Source organism: Notechis scutatus, chromosome 3, assembly GCF_049901735.1.
Source record: "Notechis scutatus isolate UNSWTSFEM ecotype Mainland chromosome 3, rNotScu1.2, whole genome shotgun sequence".
Lineage (NCBI taxonomy): Eukaryota > Metazoa > Chordata > Lepidosauria > Squamata > Elapidae > Notechis > Notechis scutatus.
In genome coordinates, this window is record NC_142011.1 from 166,874,605 (window position 1) to 166,896,299 (window position 21,695).

Sequence of the window (21,695 nt, forward strand, 5' to 3'; positions counted from 1 at the left end):
TTTAAATGAGCCCCTTTAACTATAAAAAATTGGCACGGTATGATTGCTAAAAATTATTTTTAAATTTTTATGTTGCCAAAGTGCCCCGGTGGCTGTGAAAAACAGAAATACAGCCGTAAATACAGAAAACATTAACTGGTCACTGAGGGGATCCAATTTACAACCCATAGAGACAACTCACATGGCTCACTGACACTGGTATTATCGGGTTTGCAATAGGGCATTCAGTTTTGTTCACACCACATGAATGCAAAGCTATTCTTAAATATGCAATTAAATAGATTTATTCCACATGTTTCTCTAGTCAGTGGTTATTACTCACTTTTATTTCATTGCATCCTGAACTATAGAATTTTTGTGATATGTTCAGGTAGCATTTGGAATACAACTGCATTTATTGTGAATTTTTAATAAAAGCATTATATATATTGTATGATATTTAGATTTAGATCATTTTGTTACAATGGTTTGGCTTACAGCAATAATTTAAAAAAATTAAATTCAATACTGTCTATTCCTGTTTGAAATAATTTTTACGTTAAAAAGGCTAAGAAATCTTTATTATTTAGTTATGCAAGTTAATATTTCAAATTAATATATCTAGTCAGTTTTTAAAAACTGTATGAATTGATTACACATTTATATATTCACATTTCAAAACAAATTCTAGAATAAGCATACCTAGGTGCACAATTTAATGTTACAAAACACCAGATATTTTCGAAAGTACTGATCAAAGCCAACTTAATTAAAGAGGATATATATGTGATCTATGGAACCCCTTCACTACACTTTCTCTTTTTCACACAGATGAAACAAAAACCATGGTAAGTTGGTTTCCTATTAATATGAACTAATATTCAAGATCAATGCCTTCTAAATAAGACAAACTTAACTTATTAAAGTGGTTAGTTTCTAAGTAATTAACCACATTTCACAGTTTGCATTTTAAAGAAGCTACCATTCATTGCAGCTTGCTGGCTTCTTCTACATACAAAGGATGAAAAAAAGCAGGATAAACTCTGCATGTTAAAATAAATTGGATTATCCAAACTGGGTCGATATGAGCAGTTCGGAATTGCTAGTTCAATGGTCTGAAGGTACATGAAAACTTACAAAGTTAGCAAATTTGTTTTAGAAACTGCTTGGAACCCCAAGTATGCTGCATTATTGAAAGTAGTGGCACCTTTCTAGAGAAGCATATGTTAAGAACAGTATTCAGCTTGTTCACAGTGGGTTCAATCACCCCATGACAACATTGTTCCTTCTGCTCTGATTTTGCTACAGTTTGATGTGTTGTGCACATATTGGGAGAACATAGTCAATATCAAGGACATTACAAGATAGATTAGAGATGAACATTTGGATAATTATCCATGGGTTGACAACTCACAAATCAGTATGAACTAATTCTCAGCTCAAAATACTCTATGACATCTCAGTGATATTTTTTATTACCTAGGGAGGAATATTGCAATACTTCATACACCAATATGAAATACTAATAAAAATGTACACATGAAAAATTTATATCTTAAATGTCATGCTTATATCTTTAAAACCCAAAGTACTTCAACGAAGCTAAGGTTATCCCTATATGACAGGATTAGCAAAGCTGGCATCCCATTTTAAACCCACTCCCCCACCCTATTCATTTTTTCTAAGATTTTTTTAGCCTGTATGTTAATAGATTGTCTATTTATTTTGCCTTGTTACATAATATGATTGGAAAATGATAGGGATTAGTTGAAAAAAATGTATGATATTAAAGCACAAGATACTTTGTGTGCTTTACAAAAAAGAGGGAGATAATAACATTTCTGTGACATGTCATGGGCTGGGCATTCAGAGGAAGACCCAGGCCCACCCCTTCTACATCCTAGGCCACACAGGGAGCAACGGATAAGGGAGCAACGTGGGTTACAGGGGAGAAAAAGGCCCTGATTCCCTTCATTAGCTGCAGCTAATGCAGAAAACAGGATAAAGAGGGTGTTTGCGCACAGCTCCTTACTGGAAGCAAAGCGTGAATTATTTTGGTTTGTCAAGTCTTACCCAAGTTCTGGCAACCTCCCCACTGTGTGTGTTTCATTATCTTTTGAAGTCTTCAATTCCTTATCCTTCCCTGTTTCATTAATTGCTGCAGTGTGGTTTGTGTTGGTTTTTATTTATAATTTATATATACTTTGGGTTCGGATGGAATTTCTTCCCTTTAAAAACTGTTATTAGGAGAGTTTTTTCTCCAGCCGAGGATAACTGGACATTGGGGGCCAAGTTGGAGGTATTAAAAGGACTTTACCTACTTTTGTATCTTTGTTGCTTTTGTGCCACGCCCCAGGTCATCACAGGTGCTGCCTAAGTTGTACTGCTAAGAAAAACAGAATGTCAATAACATGACATTCTGTATCAGTAACTTTTCTTTTTATATTGCAAGAGTTTTCTATGATTAGGCAGAATAGGTGGTATCAAATAGTTATTTTCAATTTGTTCCTGATTTAGCATAGTCTGCTAACTAGGAATTGGGAAGAACTATTCCATTGCTCTTTCCCACCCATCTTATGAAATAAAGAATAAAAGCTAAAAAAAGAGAAAGAAAATTGAAATTTCATTAAAGATTATTAGATGTCAATAACACAAAGTCTTACCATTCTCCCTTATCCTAATACCTGATCTTAACCTATTCTATTAAGAATGTGGAAGGATTGGACTTCCGGTTTGCAAGCTTTCGGCGGCGGCAGGGATTCGCGACCGCGCGATCCCTGCTGCGTTTGCCGCCATGGTTCCCCCGATCCATTTGGATCTGGGGGATATAGCTGCCCTGTAGAGGCAGCTGAAGACAGGGGGATCCGGCAAGGGGTTTGGGGGTGCCGCAAACCCCCTCCCCAGCCGGCTAAACCCCCTTTTCCCAAGGCGGAGGAACGGCGGTCAGCAATGGCCGCCATGAAGAAAGCTGCAGCCAGGAAAGCAGGTGCAGGAGGAAGAAAGTTGGAAGAACAGTGAAAGTTGCTTCTAACCAGGACAAGACGGGAGAAAGTGACCTGGAACCTTGAAGGCTGCTAAGTATATATTGTTCCTTGTGAGAGTTACAAGCTGCGAATACTCTAAAGGGGAAAGTATTTTCTTTGTTCTACTCTCCTTCCTAAAGTGACAGCGGAAAAAAACAACACCTTTTTGGCTGTGAGTGGGAAGGGAGAGTGAAAAAAATTAGAGCAAAAATTGAAAATAAGGAGAAGATTGCCTAGAATTGCAAAGAGTTCTTAAACATTAAAAAACTTCCAAAAAATATATTTGAAAAGGATTTGTGATTACTTTAACCCCAGAAAGAGAAAGTGAAGAAGAAGAAGGTATCTAAAAGAAATAGTCTGTTTGGATTGTTTGGTGATTTTGGAACCTTTGGAAATTACTTCTGATTAAAACATCTGGGTGGTTGTTTGGAAAAACTTTTTCTCTACACAATGGCATCATCTATGGAGGGATTGAAACTTATATATCAAAAATATGAAAGAGAAAAACAAGGAGGGGAAGATGGTCTTGACACTATTTTTCAATACTTAGAAATGGCGGTTTATACTTATGTGAAGCAGAATGAGGATAATGGGGACAAAGAAGAAGAAGAAGCCATCTTTGATGAACAAATGACTTTGACTGGAGAAGGGAAAAAGCAAGAGAAAAAGGAAAAAAGGTCTTTAAGATCTGGAAAAACAGCCCAAAAAGAGAAGAATAAGGTGAAAAGGGGACATTATGTTAAGAAACAACAGAAAGGGGGAAAGCAGAATAAAAGGGAGGTGGAGAGACAAGGGGTTAAAGAGGACAAGGAGAAGAAGAAGTAAGAGAGAAAGGAAGGGATGAGAAGCCCTAATGGTGGGGAGCAAGATGTTAAGAAGCAAAAGTTTTTTAGAGATAATGGATAACTCTTATTGTTAAGGGGATTCTAGAAAGGTACATAAGACTGCATTTTTATACCTGTATTTAGAAGTAATCATAGAAAATTAGAAACAATATGTAACTTAAAATGTGATAAAATATTTAATATAAATTAGTGAAATTTTTGGTTAAGAAAAAGGGAGTACTGTAATGAAATATGATTCAAGATTGTGATGTGGGGGGGGTAATAATTTTTGGAAAGCATAAGTGTTCCCACAAAGGCATGATATTTAATTGAAATGGATAAAATGTTTAAGATATAAATGATTGTTAATATTAATGATTAGAATATGGTATATTAGTGAAATTCTTTGTGAAATGAGATTTGAAGTAGAAGAAGGAGGAACATTTTAATGAAATATCGAGCTATAATATGTGATGTGGGGGGGGGGAATAATTATGGAAAATAGGGCTCCCACAAAAGTATGTGATTTAATTGAAAAGCAATGAGTTAAACGTTTAAGATATGAATGAATATCAATATTAATGAATAGATTTGTATTACTTTTGATAATATAGTATAATTTTAGAATGTACCAGACAGAATCCCAATGTACCGTATTTGCCGGCGTATAAGACGACTGGGCGTATAAGACGACCCCCCAACATTTCCACTCAAAATATAGAGTTTGTTATATACTCGCCGTATAAGACTACCCCCTCTTCCACACACCTTCCACTTTTGCACTTTTTTTTTTTTTTGACGCACTTTTCTGCTTTGGACAATTTTGAAATGAGCTAATCCAATTTTGAACCAAGAATATGCAAATAGCTATGGAGTTTAGAAATGAGTTTTAAAAATATTTTTCATTGCTTACCATTAAGCGTAAAATATGTTGTAAATAAAATGAGAACACAGGAAACGTTCTCTTCTCAATACAGCTGATCTCTCTCTCTCTCTCTCTCTCTCTCTCACACACACACACACACACACACACACACACACACACACCAAAAACCCGGACACTGAAAAGGCTGCCAAGGAACAGTATATTCAATGCCTTCTCTTTAATCAAGAAACAAGGAATTCCTTAGAATCTTTTTTTTTTTCCCCAAGTGGCCCTCTTTAAAAAAAAAAAATGGAGGTAACACTTTCATTCAAAAAGTCTTCCAGTATCTGGAGTCGCTCAGACATATTGAAGTGAGGCAGGAGAGTAAGTGAAATTTGAAATGATCCAGCTACCGTTTTCTTCCCCTCCCGCCCGAAGGCCATTATCTCCAAGTCAAAACGAACGAGGGGAGGCAAAGAAGCCAAACACGCTAAAAAGGATCTCTTTATTTTCCTACACAAGGTCACACCTACTTTTCCGCATTCAAAGGACAACCTCTCCTCACCACCACACACACACACACACACACCCCAATACCCGCAAACAATGTTCTGGGCATTAATCACCATTGCTACATTAACCTGGTAAATTTATACCCTGCCTCCCCCAGTGTTGCTTTGATGGCAGGATTTCACACTCGCTCTCTTCTCCGCCTCTCCCACCGTTCGCACATGTTGGAAGCACCGTAAAACCTGATAACCCACCCGGGGCTCCCCATCCTTAACCTACAGCCGCCCGCATGCAAAACCTGCGTGCAAAAAGAAAAAAGAAAAAAAAAGTACGCCGCACGTGAGGATCTTCGAATCCTCTCCTCCCCACACCGCTAAGGAAGGAAGAGGGGGAAAGGTTGCGCAGCACGTGGCGAGTGACACCCGCCACACACACACACACACACACACACACCGCTCCCCCCAGCCTCCCTCCCGGCTGCAACTCAAGCTCGAAGTGGGAGTCGGAGTCCTCCCGGCGTATAAGACGACCCCCCCACTTGGAGGCATGTTTTTCAGGGCAAAAAAGTCGTCTTATACGCCGGCAAATACGGTATGTCATGTGTTTTATATTAAGTGGGGAAAGATACCACTTCAATACCACAATACCACAGACAATACTGCTACCCTACAAAAAGATCTTGACTATGTATCAGAATGGTCAAACAAATGGCAACTTCAAATCTCAACAAATAAATGCTCTGTCTTACATATTGGCAAAAAAAATCAGAAAATAAAATACAAGCTGAATATTCAAGATCTTGTTGATGACCCAAGCTCTGTAAAGGACCTTGGAATACTCACCTCTAATGATCTAAGTGCTAGAGCCCACTGCAACTACATAGCCAAAAAGGCATTAAGAGTTGTTAACCTAATCCTACGTAGCTTTTTCTCTGGTAATATCACATTACTAACCAGAGCATACAAAACATTTGCTAGACCAATACTCGAATACAGTTCATCAGTCTGGAACCCACATTACGTATCTGATATTAGCACAATTGAGAAAGTCCAGAAATATTTCACAAGAAGAGTTCTCCACTCCTCTACTCATTGTAGAATACCTTATGCCACCAGACTTGAAATTCTAGAACTAGAAAACCTTGAATTACGCCGTCTTCGGTCTGATTTAAGCATGGTATATAAAATCATACATTGCAATGTCCTACCTGTCAATGAATACTTCAGCTTCAACCATAACAACACAAGAGCACACAATAGATACAAACTCAAAGTTAACCGCACCAAACTTGATTGCAGGAAATACGACTTCAGCAATAGAGTGGTCAATGTCTGGAATACTCTACCCGACTCTGTAGTTTCTTCCCCAAACCCCAAAAACTTTAACCTTAGACTGTCTACTATTGACCTCACCCCTTTCCTAAGAGGTCTGTAGGGGGGCGTGCATAAGCGCACCAACGTGCCTACCGTCCCTGTCCTATTGTTTCTCTTATTCTTCTTTTATTTTTCTTATATGTACCCATTTCATGTATTCACAACTATGTATACACTTATACTTATTATCTTGTAAACAATTGGCAAATCAAATAAATAAATAAAATAAATAAGAGATAAAGGCATCATACTCCATATAGTGTACAGGAGAAGTCTTTCTTCTTTCTTTAAAGAAGAAAAATAAATGGTTGGCTGGAATAGAACAGACAAAGAATAATAAATATTATGATATGAATTGAGAGGAGATAAATAAAATAAAATAAAATTGAGAAAATTTAAAGGAGAGGAGAAGTCATATAGAAAATTGAAAATGTTAATAAGATATGAAATGGTATGTAAAATGAATTTGAATTTGTGTCTGTACCAAGAGTTTTAACCCGGGACTAAGCAACTTTCAGAAAAGAGATTTTTTATGTTATTATGTTTTTGTGTTTATGTGTATTTATGTATTGTTTGTTTTGAAAATAAAATTTGTTTTAAAAAAAAAGAATGTGGAAGGATTAACATCAAGTAAGTTAATTTACATCCCTTATACCATCCAAATGCCCCATATTGATTAACAAAACTGAATATTGTCATTAATGTTCTTTAAGAACACATCATTAATTGTTGTGGTCCGCTGGCAGCCTGCAGAGACGGCAGCAGAGTCGGACAGTGCAGAGGAACATGGGGCAGTCCAGGAGTCTGGGGAGGACTCGGGCGAGAGTCCTGCATCGGATATAGAGATAGGGCCAGGGCCATATGAGAGTTGACTCTGTGCTGACTCTGGAGCCTCCAGAATCTGACAGCAGCGAGGCAGAAGAACAAGGGAAGCCTGTTCCCAGTTCATGCGTGTGCAGAGCTGCCAGAAGGCAAGAACAGTTAAGATAAAAGGGGCGACTCAGGAGTAAGGCTTGGATATGACATAAGACATAAAGGAGGAGCAAAGGGACAGGAATCTTTTCAGGAAGCAACTTTGTTCGAACTGGTCAGTTTGAAACCTGAAGCTCAGTGTTGAATTTGTGCTCCAGTTGGCCTTGTATAACTAATTGGAAATTTAGTCGTTGGCAGCATTTCAAGGAAGATAAAGGTGCATGCTTATCAGACTTATCCTAAAGGACTTTGGCAGACTTCCATGGACTATTTACAAACTGTTTGAGACTCATTTATGGGCTGTGAATGACTAAAATTCACAGCCATTGAAATAAAGAAAAAAGGGTCTTGTGTGTTAGTATCTCAATAAGCCTTGGTCAGAACATTAATATGCACATATAGATATTCTAAGTCCATGACACCAGTAGAAGCAGATGCCTAAGGCATGTCAATATATATCTTGTATAGTTACATAATCAATAAGGAAAGTTCCTACCTATTTTTAAGGCATGTTTTTTTTACTATAATTTTGAGCTAGTTCTGTTTTTAATAATTTTATTTATTATTTAATTTGTATGGTGCCTATTTTATAAAATTGACTCTGACCATTTTACAGGATTAAAACAAACCCACCAAATGTTCTATTATTATTCTTGATTTACTTTTTAAACATTACAGGAAAGTAATGCCAGTTCATTCTGTAATATTTCAGCTCTTGATACCCTGTGATCTTCTCCATTTTCTGTCTTCTATTCAACTATCTCTAAGGGTTACCATATCAATTATCCATACTTTTTTCTTTTCAACCACAGTTAAATCTGGTATGTCGTATGACAAAACTTTTTCAATTTATCTTTGGAATTCCCACAATATTTTAATGTGGTCGTTTTGACTATACAGTGGAACTTTGGGTCCTTGGCTTCTGTTCACGACCAAATTGGGTTCTGACCAAAAATTCCGCAGCCTCAGGTCACGATTCAAAAATTGGGTGGCGAACAAACCCGGCTGCAGCAGATTCTCTTTCTGTGCCAATTTCGCCTTCTGCACATGCACAATCCATGCAAATTTTTATCTGTGTATGCACAGTCAGTTGTGCTTCCGGTCATGACAAAATCGGGTTGCAACTGTAGTCCTGGAACGGATTATGGTCGTGACCCAAGGTTCCACTGTATTATTACTATTACTATTATTATTATTATTATTCACAGTACTATTACTTAAAATAATATTTATTAAATTATTTCCATGTAACAAACATTTAGGGGTCAATGAACAATCTGAAACTTCATGAAGATGTTTATGAGCTAAAGAATTCAAGGAGCCTTGCCTTAAATATTGTGAAGCTTCTAAAAGATATTCCAATAAGTGGTCCTAGGTCCACATTTTGCACTAACCGTGGCTTCTGCATTTTCAAGAGCAGGCCTCTTTAGAGTGTACTTCAATTTTCTAGGCCACCAAATAGAGAATCCTTGCACAAGAAAGTTTACAACCAATGAGACAATCACCACTGACCAAATGCACTCTATGCTACTAAAGTATAGTAGTTTTAGTATGCTACAACTAAAATACAAAGGAGTAATCTATTGGAAAATAAAAGTCATATTTTATTTGTAGAAATATCTAAAATATAATGGAGGCTACTATTAACAGAATGGAAGGTAACTATTCTGTTTCCACTACAGTCTTCTAAAAAGTTCTGGAGAATATTTTTTATCTTTAATGTGTTGATTTCAGTTATCTCCAATTTTATCTCTGTAAAGATCTTGGATCACATTTCACTTTTATTCTTGCCCCAACAACTTTGTAAACATGGGCAAGGGCAGGCAAGAGGGGTAAATGACAAAAGTCGCAATGCAATGCAAACTCCATTCAATGGCATAATGCAAGTGTGTAAGATACAGATTTGCCTCAGTATCCCACAATGCATTCTCACTACCATAGTACAACCTTGTTTGTGAAGTAGATTAGTAAGAGAAAAAGTGACAGGACAAAATTCATCCAATGCATACCATGGTTCTGTAAAGGCTTAGATAAATTTGTCAATCATTTTCTGAAAAAGCTTAAGGTTTGGCATTTTAGATGCCAAACATATTCTCAGGAGAAAAAAATGCAAAGGAAAACAACCAGGACTTTCTTTAAAAGACTATATTTCTTATTCTCTGGAACAGGAAAATGAAATACATATTTTAAGATCATGGAATGGCTCTCTGGCTGCATGTTGATGACTTGGGGAAGCTTAGATCAACCAACAGCATCTTCATCAACTCCACTAAGCAATCTGGATGAAACAAAAAATACTTATAGTTCCAGTCCTATGCTGGGGATTGCACATGTATTCAATCTATGATCAACTTTTATTTATTTATTTATTTGATTTGATTTGATTTGATTTGTCAATCACTTACAAGGTAACAGGTATAAGTATAAACATAGTTATGAATACATGAGATGGATACATATAAGAAAAATAAAAAGAAACAATAGGACAGGGACGGTAGGCACGATTGGTGCGCTTATGCGCGCTTATGCACTGGTACTTTTGTATGGATGTGTATCAGCATTATACAGCTACAGAACTCATCGTATGGGAACTCCTATGTGTCACTTATCTTATACTTGGAGCTTTACATATGAAATCTAATGGTCCGCCAGTTTTTCAATTCTGTTAGTATCAGCTTATAAGGTGGACCAGACAAGAAACACAACCAGATGAGCTAGTTTTACATTATTGTAAAGCTATATTAACAGAAACTTGCAAGTTCTCCCTCCTCCACATTTACAGCCCAAGAAAATAGAGAGGGTCTCTTCTGAGCCCCTTGCCCCACCCACATTCTTGTTAACGAGCTCAGCTGCCTTTTCTCCAACAGTTCCCTTGGTTGCATTTCTTTGCCTTATCTCCCATGGTCATTCCCATATACTATTAGTTAGAAACATGTTACATGAACATGGAACTTTCATGGGAAACTATTTATAAGAAACAAATAAGGAATGGATATTAATAAGAAACAAATAAGGAACCTCACTCCATTCCTAAGAGGTCTGTAACGGGGTGTGCATAAGCGCACCAGCGTGCCTACCTTCCCTGTCCTACTGTTCCCATTTATCCATTTATTCGTACTCATTTATTCTGTATGTACTTATATCTGTTTATACTTATATGTTTATATTCTATGTTCATACTTGTTTTCTCATACAAGCAAACAAACAAACAAATAAATAAAGTGTCCATATTGGAAGGACATGGTGTCTTTTGGTTAATGTTCTTTTTTTCAAGATGATTCATCAGAATGCCCATGTATTGTTTGATATACTTTTCTCGGAAAAGGAAATCAATTTAACTATAGTTCATATTCATTTTATCAAGAAAAATGAAACATAATAATAATGTAAATAGCACAAACCTTCTTAATTTTCAAATCATTTTGTCTCTTCCACAGTTGCTCATCAAATATTCTGTTGTCTGTCTTTATTTTTTTTTTAACAGCATCCAGCCGGGCATAGAGAAAATCAACTAATCTCTGAGTATTTTCCTCCTTGGACTTTATTTTGGCATATTTTTCTCTTTAAGGGAAAGAAAATATATCATTACTTGTATGAAAAATTACTCAGAACTATTAGGCAAATTGCTCATGCGGAAACAGTGATTGCACTCTAGTGAGATGCTTTATAAATGTATAAGGGCAATGTGCATGTATAGTTTATTGGACCATTTCTTTTCAGTAGCTCTCTCAGTTAAACCTAAATGTACACACACACATACACGCACATGCACACACAAAGATATTTTATAGATATAGAATACAAATTTATATAATAATGTAAAACACATGAACCTGATTTAAACTAAGTCACATATGTACCTCAACTTGCAGCACTTAAGACATTTTAAGTGAAAGTTAAGAGATTGAAGCCATAATCTTTAACAAAACAAACACACAGCTTAGCTGCAGTACAAAGTTGTGAAATGTAATAAAATGGACACATTCTTGTCAGTAGTTAAAATTTCTAGTTAGTAGCAAATAGGTTCAGATACTGGTGACTACACTACACAAACAAATGTTTTCCATCTTGAGCTGTCCCTATTGTGTAACTAGCTTTTCTAAGGACATTTTGTTAATGCTCTTGATCCCATCCATCCATATCTGTGGTTATATGTAGTTTCCTCAATCTTGCCAAGCAGACTTAGAATCCCAAAATAACTAAGTTCCTGCTTGTTGATCATGTATTAGCTGATTATTTTTAATCCTTTATTTGTTTCTGAAACTTGTTAATTCATTTGCCATCCTCTCTCTGCATGAATGGCTCTGTAGTCCATATAAGATTTTTAAGCAGAATTTTGCTTACATGAAGAATAATTGCAATGATTTGGTAATCCATACATTTACTTGTATCCCCTTTTTGGTACAAGTACAGTATATGCACCAATCGTATCCAATCTGTATGCCATGGAGCCTGTTCCATATTTGTTGAAGGAGAGGTGTTAATACTTTAACTTCCCCTTTTCTGAGTCTTTAAAAATTTTAGTGGGCATTTCCTTTGTGCTTAGTGCTTTTCTATTCATCAGCTAATCTGTTTCACTTACTAATGGAGACAGCTTCTAAATATATTCTCCTTCTAAAATGTGTCATTCTCTAATCCCACTATTAAATTTACAATAGCTTCTTCCTATCTTTTTTTTTTATCTCCATCAGATTATTACTCTTGAATATTCCTAATTTAGTTATAAAATTTCCTGTGATTTCCCTGATCTTAAAACAATGTATCTCATCTTATTCTTGCTTTTTTCCTGTTTACATTTGTGATTGAGATCAGTACATTTCTTTCAGTTTTTTTCTGAAAAATTATCAGTTCTTCCTCATAATTGTTGGCTATATTTGGTTCCATGGTATTATTACTCTTTCTTGATCCTCTAATTCATATTTGTATAATATAAGCATATTAAACATGTATCTTACAGTGATTTTATATTCTGTCTATAAGACCTCCAGGTTAAAATGTGCTGGCACACCTACTTTCTTTAATTTTCTAATTCATATATTTAAAATTAGCAATTCACAGTCTGTTTGTCAATTTGCATCTGAAAATGTCTTGGTTAACTGGATTGCCTTCATCTTTTGTTTTTGCTTTATTATGTAATCTATTTGATTCTAATCTTGTTCATCCAATTATGCTTACATATAGTATCTGTTCGTTTGTTGGTGTATCTAGATGCCTGCATAAGGACTATTAAAAGCATAATTTAGTTATACAGGAATGTTTTAAAAAGGGTTCTAACTTCTTTGGAATAGAAGAAAGATCCATTTTTGCCCTATACAATATTCCATGATTATAGTTCTTGAAAACAGTTTATTTACCATCAGTACCCAGGGCAAATTACAAAACATGAGTCAGATTGTCACAACACAAACTTCATCCCTTGTGTACTTGGGTCATGCATAAGTATCTAATGGGTGGAACTGAGACTGTGATATCACAAAGCACGTTATCATTCTAAGAAAATCTTGGCTTTTCATAGATGTCTGTGACTTACAACTCTTCACAAAGAAGTTTATACAAGCTGAAATTATTTCATCACATACTTCATATCTTGAGACATCCTGTGGTTTCATATATAATATGATAAAGGTATAAGTGATATTAATCATGCATTAGTTAAATGTCGGAGAGGACAGAGTAATGTGAATCACAGTAATACTTCATTGTGTTGTTTTCCTTATGTTTAATAAATTTTATTAAATGGTGTATGTATGCATTGTGTGTGTGTGTATATAATATTGTGTGTAAGTCATATGTCTGTGTGCATGTGTGTGCATGCATCTTTTGTTTCACAAAATTTTATAGCAAAATAAATTGGTTTGTGCTAAAGATGCAACAAGACTATTTATTGTCTTTCTTTGTGATCACTGGAATTTTCTAAAAGTTTTAAACTGTTATCTGATTTATATCTGTTCTGAGGTATAATTTGTGTCATGTTTAGTATTGTTTTTTCCCCATGTCCTTTTTGTCAGGAACCCTATCTCTTATTTTTGTCTTCGTGGGAAAAACATTCTCATACATATATTTTTGCATGCATTTAAACTGCAACAATACAGCTTTCCAGTTTTCTTTGCCCTCTATGTCAAACTGTGCTCCTCTCAGAATGTCCTCTGGAGGGCTGGGGAACCCATGTAAGAGACTGTGGCAGGTGGCTCAAAGAGTGAGAAAATTTTAAAAGCTCCCATTCCATTGCTCCCAACTTAACACTATGCATTATTTATTGAAATGTGATTCTTACCTCAACATGACTACACATTTTTCTATATTGTCTACCTGGTTTTCATGTCCTTTCCTTAAAGCATTTAATTTTGCAATTTCTTTTTGAAAATGTGCAGTTTCCTCATTGACTTTAGTAAATTGGCTTGAAATGCCTAAATATTTCTCCTGAAAATAAAAAAATGGTTTAAAAGCACAATTACATGCAATGATGCATTAAATTACTTATCCCAAAACAGAACTATTTTCATAACTGCAGTTGAAAATGTAATGCAAGTTAGGTAACATAATTTCAGTAAAGGTACACTTGCTTAAATCAGTCATTGTTTTGAAATATGTTTTACAAATAAGATAATTTCATTTTTGTACATTGCTCAATGTCTTTCCTGTGCTTTTTATTATTGTTTGAGTATATAAGAAATGATTTTCACTGTCAGGAAGAATGCACAGGTGGACCCCATCTACTTGGATGAGATGATTCTGAAGCTACATGGAGGTCAAATCATATAGTTTGAACTGGGGTTGGTTGGTTACCCTCGTCATTAGTCTAACCACTGAATCAGAGGTTGTACTTTCTGAATCACCTTCATAGACATTCCATATTGAAGGCTTATTCACTAATCCCCCATTATCAATGACTGGAAATGATGCCTAAAATTCCAAACCCCTCAAAGGTGGTTCAGAAGAATAACACAGTCAATAGTAATATCACCAAGAAGTCTAATTGAGCAGTCAACCTCCCTCCATCAAGTTCCAGACAATGGTTATCTACCATGTTGTTTCAGTTCTATGCCCAGGTTTGATTATTGGCTGAAATGGATCCAGATAATTCATTTCTTATAGAATTCTTTGTAGCCTGAAGCCCTAACATCTTCTTTAGAATCCTCCCAGAAAACATAACCTGGAGACTGCTTAGTTGTCTAATATGCTTAAATGAGAAATGGTGTCTTCAGGAGGGAATACATACCATTCTCTCTTTCAAGTTAGAAGGTATCACCTCTCCCCATGAACAGTATTAATTCCTACCCAACTCACACTTTGCCAAGGCACCCAAAAGAGCCAAGTAGGGTATAGAGATTAGAACAAATGATAAAACATTTTAGATAAAATTAATGCAAATACATAGCAATAGTCACTGACTAAGTGACTTTGGGCCAGTTACTCTCTTTCAATTCAACTTATAGGGTTATTGTTGTGGAGAAAATAGGAAGAGGGAGGACTATTAGGTAACTTCACTGCCTTAAGTCACTAAAATAAAGTAATAAAGGCAGGATGAAAATATAATAAATAGCAATTAATTTAGTAATATGAACAGGGAGCTAAAAGAAACCTAAAAAAGGTATCAAACACAGAAATACATGCAGTAAATGAAGTCTTACAAAACAATAAATTACATGACTTTTACCAGAAATGCATTCCAGGTTCTACATCTGAATATGATTCAACATTCAGTGGAATTATTTTAAAGTATTTACTTGATATAGAATTAGGAGGGTTATGGTGTTTCCTAATGATGGATTCTCTCTCTTTTTTTTACAAAATTAATGTAATTATTATTGATATTGATATTTCTAGGAGAGTCTATGCACAAGTTTGTGTTGTACATCAGTTGTGTCCTTTCCTGGATCATGAGTTCTTGCACTCAGTCACTCATGCCTAGATAGGCTACCCTTAAAGAATATTTGGAAGCTACAGATAGCACAGAATGCAATCATGTGGACTTGTAACACCATTGTTGTACAAGCTGCACTGATTATCAGTTTACTTCCAAGTCCAATTCAAGGTGCTGGTTATCAGTTTTAAAGCACTTTTTGGCATGGGCCCAGGATACCTGAGGAATTATCTCACCTCAATGGGACTGGCTTGCCCAACTCATTCCAGCAAAAGGGGCATGCTATAGACATTGCCAGCCAAGGAATTCCAATTGGGAGTGTCCAGGACAAGTTTTTTTTTTGCATGGCTCCTGTTCTCTGGAATATCATGCCCATTGGGGTGAGATCTATCCCCCTCCTCTTCACCTTCCTAAAGAGCCTCAAAACCTGGTTCTGTTGATTGGCTTTGGACCTTGATGGAGACATTCCATACTGAAGATGGTTAATGGGTTAAGAAAAAGATCCCGTCCCCATCCCCATCCCGTTGTACCTAATTTCTGTTAATTTTAATATTTAATGATTTAATGTTTTGCATTTTTGCTTTTATGACGTGTGCTTTTATACACCACCCATTGCTTAACAATGGGATGGGTGATAAATAAATTTAGTACCCTGTTTCTCCAACAATACAGCCTCCCCCAATAGGAAGTCCCAGCATGTTTTAGAGGCATGAAAAGAAATTAAGCCCCTCCCCCCAAATTAAGGCCTATATTAAAACATGCGAAATGGGGGGCAAATGGCGGGGGGGGCTTGCTGTTAGGAAGTACTTTTGTTACACACCCGGATATATGGTGCTGCCTGCGTTGACCCTGATACAAAGTGCCCCACCAACGCCGAGGTCAACATCCCAGCCGTCGCCGCCCACCTGCCCGAAGATGCAAGGGGGGGGGGAAATTAAGTCACCCCCAAAAAGACAGCCTAGCCATTTTTTCAGGGCTCAAAAAAAAATAAGACCCGGCCTTATTATATGAGAAACACAGTAAGTAAGCAAACAAACAAACAAATAAACAAACAACTATTGTCTTAAGATCTGATTTTTCTCATTGTTGTTCTGGAAGTATTTTCTCAGTTAACATGGTTAATACAAGAGAGCTGGGGGGGGGGGGGGTTGGTGCTCTATTTGAACAATTTCCTGTAAAGGAAATGCAAGATACTGTATCATCTTGGCACCATATGAAACAAAGCAGCTGGTTGATTTGTTCCAACTGATCCATAGACATGGTAGAAGCAAGGATAGTTTGCAAGGATAGAAAGATATGGATATGCATTGTGAACAGTACTGACATAAACTATGTTTAATTAGATTTCCTTTTCTCTTATCTCCTGATTTAATTTATATTGCTTAGTACTTGTTATTCCATTTCTTTATTTTGCCTAATTTCTCTTATCAGGTAAAGGTGATAAGTTGAAGGGTGTTCAGATGTACAATTTCCCTGACTACTTTTATAGTTATTTATTTGTCATTATACTGTACTTTAGGATTAGGTGATACAGTAACTCTCCATTTTGCCCAATTACCCATGAGTGCAAGGGACTTTTGTCAGTGCTGCTGTTATTATTATTTAAAAAAGAAATAGGGACTCTAGAGTAAGATTAAAAGCACTGTTTTGATTAAATTATAGATGTGAACTCTCCTGGTTAGCCACATTAATTTCTCAATCACTCACAAATATGCACAATAAAAACCAATGCAACACAACAATAATACACATAAGACATTTTATACAAAGAACTGCAATTATAAATACATTTATATAAACACAGTATTCATAATAATAGCCAGAATATCTCGTTTGCTAATATAGACAACTACAGTATTAAAGATCTACTATAATTTACAAAAAGATGCCATCTGCTGTACAAAGGTATAATCAGCAGGCTATTTCTATCAGAGTTGAATACTTTTTCTTCCTCATACTGATTTTTACCTTCCTTTCTTCAAAGCCCCCCAATATTATGAATCTACTACATTCATAATAAAGAAATAGAACGTAACCCAACATGAATTTGTATGTTATTCTATCTCAAGATTTAGGATATGATTAGGTTCATTTAAGAAAGGGATAGGAATACTATACTCCATACAGAAAGGTTTAGATATATTCAAGATAAGTGAGGACAAGCATGTTTAGCATTTGAAAATAAACAAAACTTATTAATGCTAATATTAACATGTTCACCTTTTTATCATCTAATAGGTCCTTAACATTTTTCTTCTTATTTTCTAATTCGTTTTTCACATTTCCCTCCTTGTCGTCAAGTTCTTTGATCTTCTGATTTAATTCAGCTATTTTCTGAAAAATAATAATGCAGACCAAAAAAGAGTAATAGAATCTAATCAAAATGAAGTTTGATACATTTGTTACTAAACTTTATCACCGGTCAGGTCATTGGCCAGCTCTCTCAAATCCTTAGCAACAGTTCTATCCAATGTTCCCACTACTGAACTTTATTCATCCATAGAGTCAGTCAATTGCTCCCTCCAGATGGTAAAAAGAAAGATACAGAAACAAGCCGTGAACTAACTGGCAACTGGTAACTTTCATCTTCTCTTATCATTTCAATGTATGTGTGTGAGAGGGGAGGACAAAACTTGCCAGAGTGTAAAGAAAATGATAAAGCCATCCCTCAGAATGCCTGAGGAAGATAGAGGAGCCTGGCAAGTTATCATGGCTACAGGAAAGATGGGGAAAATCACTAGAGCTGAGCAGATGGATCAGTGAAAAGTTCCCACCAGTAGAATGTCATTCACTCCACCTCTTGGAGATAGTAGCTGCAAAACTGCAGTGTTTCCTCTGGAGTAAGCTGAGCTAATAATTTAGCAGCTCAGATTCCTAGACCCCAATAAAATCCAGAAGCTATGGAATATAGAAGATGGCACTGACCTTAGTGATGGACATTTTAAATTAACAATTAAGTAACCAAATATAAAAAGTTTTACTCTTAGTATGAGGATACTTATGTAATACTGGTTTTCACTAAAACATATTTACAAGTAAAAAACATGTACAATTCCTCCCACATTACCAATAAGCCTTTTGGTCTTTATTACATTGATTCTACTGAGTTTTGTCCAGTGGTGGTATTCAGCTGGTTCGCACCGGTTCAGGCGAATTGGTAGCAAGAATTTGGCGTGGGTCGCCGAACTGGTAGCAACATCTGGCTGGCCATGCCCCCGACCCGGTCGCCCGGTTTCTGCTCACTCGCTTGCCCTGCTCACTCACTTGCCCCGCCCGCCTGATGATCGTTCACCCCGACCACCCTGACCACCTGCCTGCCACTCACCCCACCCAGTCACTCCTCCCCTCCTGGGTCTTGCCTTCCCATATGGTGCCTGAGCCCCAACTGAGCAGTCCTGATCTTCCTGCATCCTGCTCACAGGTAAGCCTGCGAGTCACGCTAGTCCTCCCCCACCATCCCCGAACTTTTGTAGGCCTTCCATACTGTCCCCAGACATTTCTGGCCTTTCTCTACCATCCCTGGACTTTTCCAGGCCCTCCCATCCCTGGGCTCGGCTGGCTGGCTAAGCCGGCGTGGCTCCATCTCATGTGGTGCTTTCTCAGCTTTTCCTACCATGTGGCGGCCATGGTGCAGCGAGGGTGGGTGGGTGTCCCAGCCGTGGTTGCTGAAAATTGCACATTGCATGTGCAGCCCTGGCTGGGACATCCACCCACCCTGCCCTGACCTCCTGATGCCGCACCTGCAAGAAAACAAGCAGCTGCCAGAGGTCTTTGAGAGGGAGGGTGGATGCTGCTGCCACTTGCGCCATCCGCAGAGGTGCTTTGGGAGGACTGGAGTGGAGGGGGGGTGCTCCACAGCCCCACCACCACCTCCCCTCAAAAATAATGCAAACAGCCACCGGACGGTCTTTGGGAGGGAGGGCGGATGCTCCTGCTGTTGATGCCATCTGCGGAGGTGCTTTGAGACGGCTGGAGTGGGTGGGGTGCTCCACGGCCCTGCCACCCCCTCCTCTCAGAAATAATGCAAACGTCTGCTGGAGGTCTTTGGGAGGGCAGGCAGGTGCTGCTGCCATTGCTGCCATCCGCAGAGGTGCTTTGGGAGGACTGGAGTGTGTGTGGGGGTGCTCCACAGTCCCCCCACCTCCTCTCATAAATAATACAAGCGGCTGCCAGAGGTCTTTGGGAGAGAGGGAGGATGGTCCTGCCACTGCTGCCGTCCATGGAGGTATTTTGGGAGGGCTGGAGTGGAGGGGTACTCCATGGCCCCACCATAACCTCCCCTCAGAAATAAAGCAAGTGGCCACTGGAAGTCTTTGGGAGGGTGTGCCACCCACTTTCTTCCTTTTCCCGCCATTTGCTGCTGACTGGAGCTCGCGGGATCATTTACTTCATCCCAGACCAGGTGTGTGTTTGTGTGTGTGTGTGTGTGTGTGTGTGTGTAAGAGAGAGAGAGAGAAAGAGAAAGAGAAGGAAAGAGGAAGGGAGAGAAAGAAAGAGAGAGAAAGAAAGAGAGAGAAAGAAATGAAAGAAATAGGAAGAGAGTGGGGTGTGTGTCTGAGAGAGAGAGACATACGAAAGAAAGAAAAACAAAAAAGAAAGAAAGAGGAAGAAAGAGAGAAAGAAAAAGAAATAGGAAGGGAAAGAAAGAGAGAGAAAACTCTGTGCTATTATTTTTAATTGTTTCATTATTTATCATGTGTTAATATTTTACACTGTTCCTACATCTAGAGTGATTTTACTGCTTTTCTTTTGCCCAGGGCTACCATATATTTTTCAGGGATTTACATGCATTCAATGTCTAGTCCAGAGCATAAATATGCCATTTTGTATACATACAGAGAAAGAAGCACTCTTGTTATCTTTGACTTTTAGGCTTGCTGTCAAACATCAGCCATAATAATTACTGTTTTGAACAATATGCAGGTTTTATTACACAAATGGTTATTTTATATGTGAAATTATGAAATAAATTTGAGTAGAGGTCCTGAGAAAGTATCAGCATAACAGAATAACACCTAGAGGGACCTTGAGGGACCTATACCATTTCAGAGAAATGGCTGTCTGGTCTTTTCTGAAAAACTTCCATTGATTGAGCACCCAGGACTTCTGGAAACAAGCAGGTCCACTGGTTAATTGTTCTCACTGTCAGGAAGTTTCTCCCTAGTTTTAGATTGCTTCTCTCTTTGTTCAGTTTCCATCCATTGCTTCTTGTTTGCATTCTGCTTCTTTGGAAAAATATATTGCCCCCCCACCTTCTTTGTGGCAGCCCCTTAAAAGCCTGTTGCCTATCACACCCTTGGGCAAAGCATGTGAGCCATTTCCTTTCAGTGGTCCATGAAAGTACATCTATAGTATGTAGACAATAAAGTCAAAAAATGGTGAACAACATTTTTACAGAACTATAGATATGTTGAGGCTGGGTGTGAAAAGGAATGGCTGGGAGGTGAGGGCCAGGCGAGGCACCCCTTTACTTGAGTGATATTGAGTTGGCCATGCCCACCCAATCACATGACCACCAAGCATGCACACCTAGTCACATGACACCAAGCCACACTCACCAAATAAGCCACGCCCACAGAACCAATAGTAAAAAAAATTGAATCCCACCACTGGTTTTGTCCCTTGGAGAAGAGCTGATAGCATTACTCACTGCCATTAATGTGCCATTTTGAAAATATAATTATTTCAGTCTCTTTTTTTTCATATCACTGAAGCCATTATAACCATAGAGAAGTTATTTTACATTTAATTTCATATTGACATGTTGATTTATTCCAAATGCCAATTTGTGTTACACTATATTCTGTGAAAGAAATGCAAAAGCACTTAACAAGGGAAGTATAATGGAGCAACATTTTGTCTTGTTCTTATTTAGTTACCTCAAGAAGTTCTTTGAGCACATCTTTATTTTTTTCCAGTATTTCTATTTGTTCAGCTGAATGCAGCTCATATTTTTTTAATTTACTCTTCATCTTTTCCTCTAATTTGCTATGCTCCTTTTTCTTTCTTTCTAACTCTGCTTGTAGTGCTTTAATTCTTTTCTGTTTATAAAATAAAAAAATTATAAAACATTTACTGAAGTACTTAAACTAAAGGGAGACGTATTTTTACACTAGGGCTCAATCTAATAAAATTTTAAATTGACTGCAGGGGATAGAGTGAAAAAAGAGATGTACTAATATTGCATTAATTAAAAAAGGATTAACAAAGAAAGATACAATTAGATCATATGGTCATCTAGGGCTGATGGTTGCCCCCACTGCGAGGCAAGAAAAGTAGACACCC

The 21,695-nt window shown here is 37.4% G+C and overlaps 1 protein-coding gene across 1 annotated transcript in view; it reads right to left on the bottom strand.

Moving 5' to 3' along the window:
- The window catches only part of CCDC178 (coiled-coil domain containing 178), a 152,690-nt gene that overhangs the window by 98,029 nt on the left and 32,966 nt on the right, over nucleotides 1-21,695 (bottom strand). The window contains exons 14-17 of the mRNA XM_087961675.1: nucleotides 21,290-21,451; nucleotides 17,631-17,744; nucleotides 13,821-13,966; nucleotides 10,948-11,107 (exon numbers count right to left, since the gene is read on the bottom strand). Of these exons, the coding sequence (XP_087817801.1) occupies nucleotides 10,948-11,107; nucleotides 13,821-13,966; nucleotides 17,631-17,744; nucleotides 21,290-21,451 (582 nt within the window). The remainder of the gene's footprint in view (nucleotides 1-10,947; nucleotides 11,108-13,820; nucleotides 13,967-17,630; nucleotides 17,745-21,289; nucleotides 21,452-21,695) is intronic.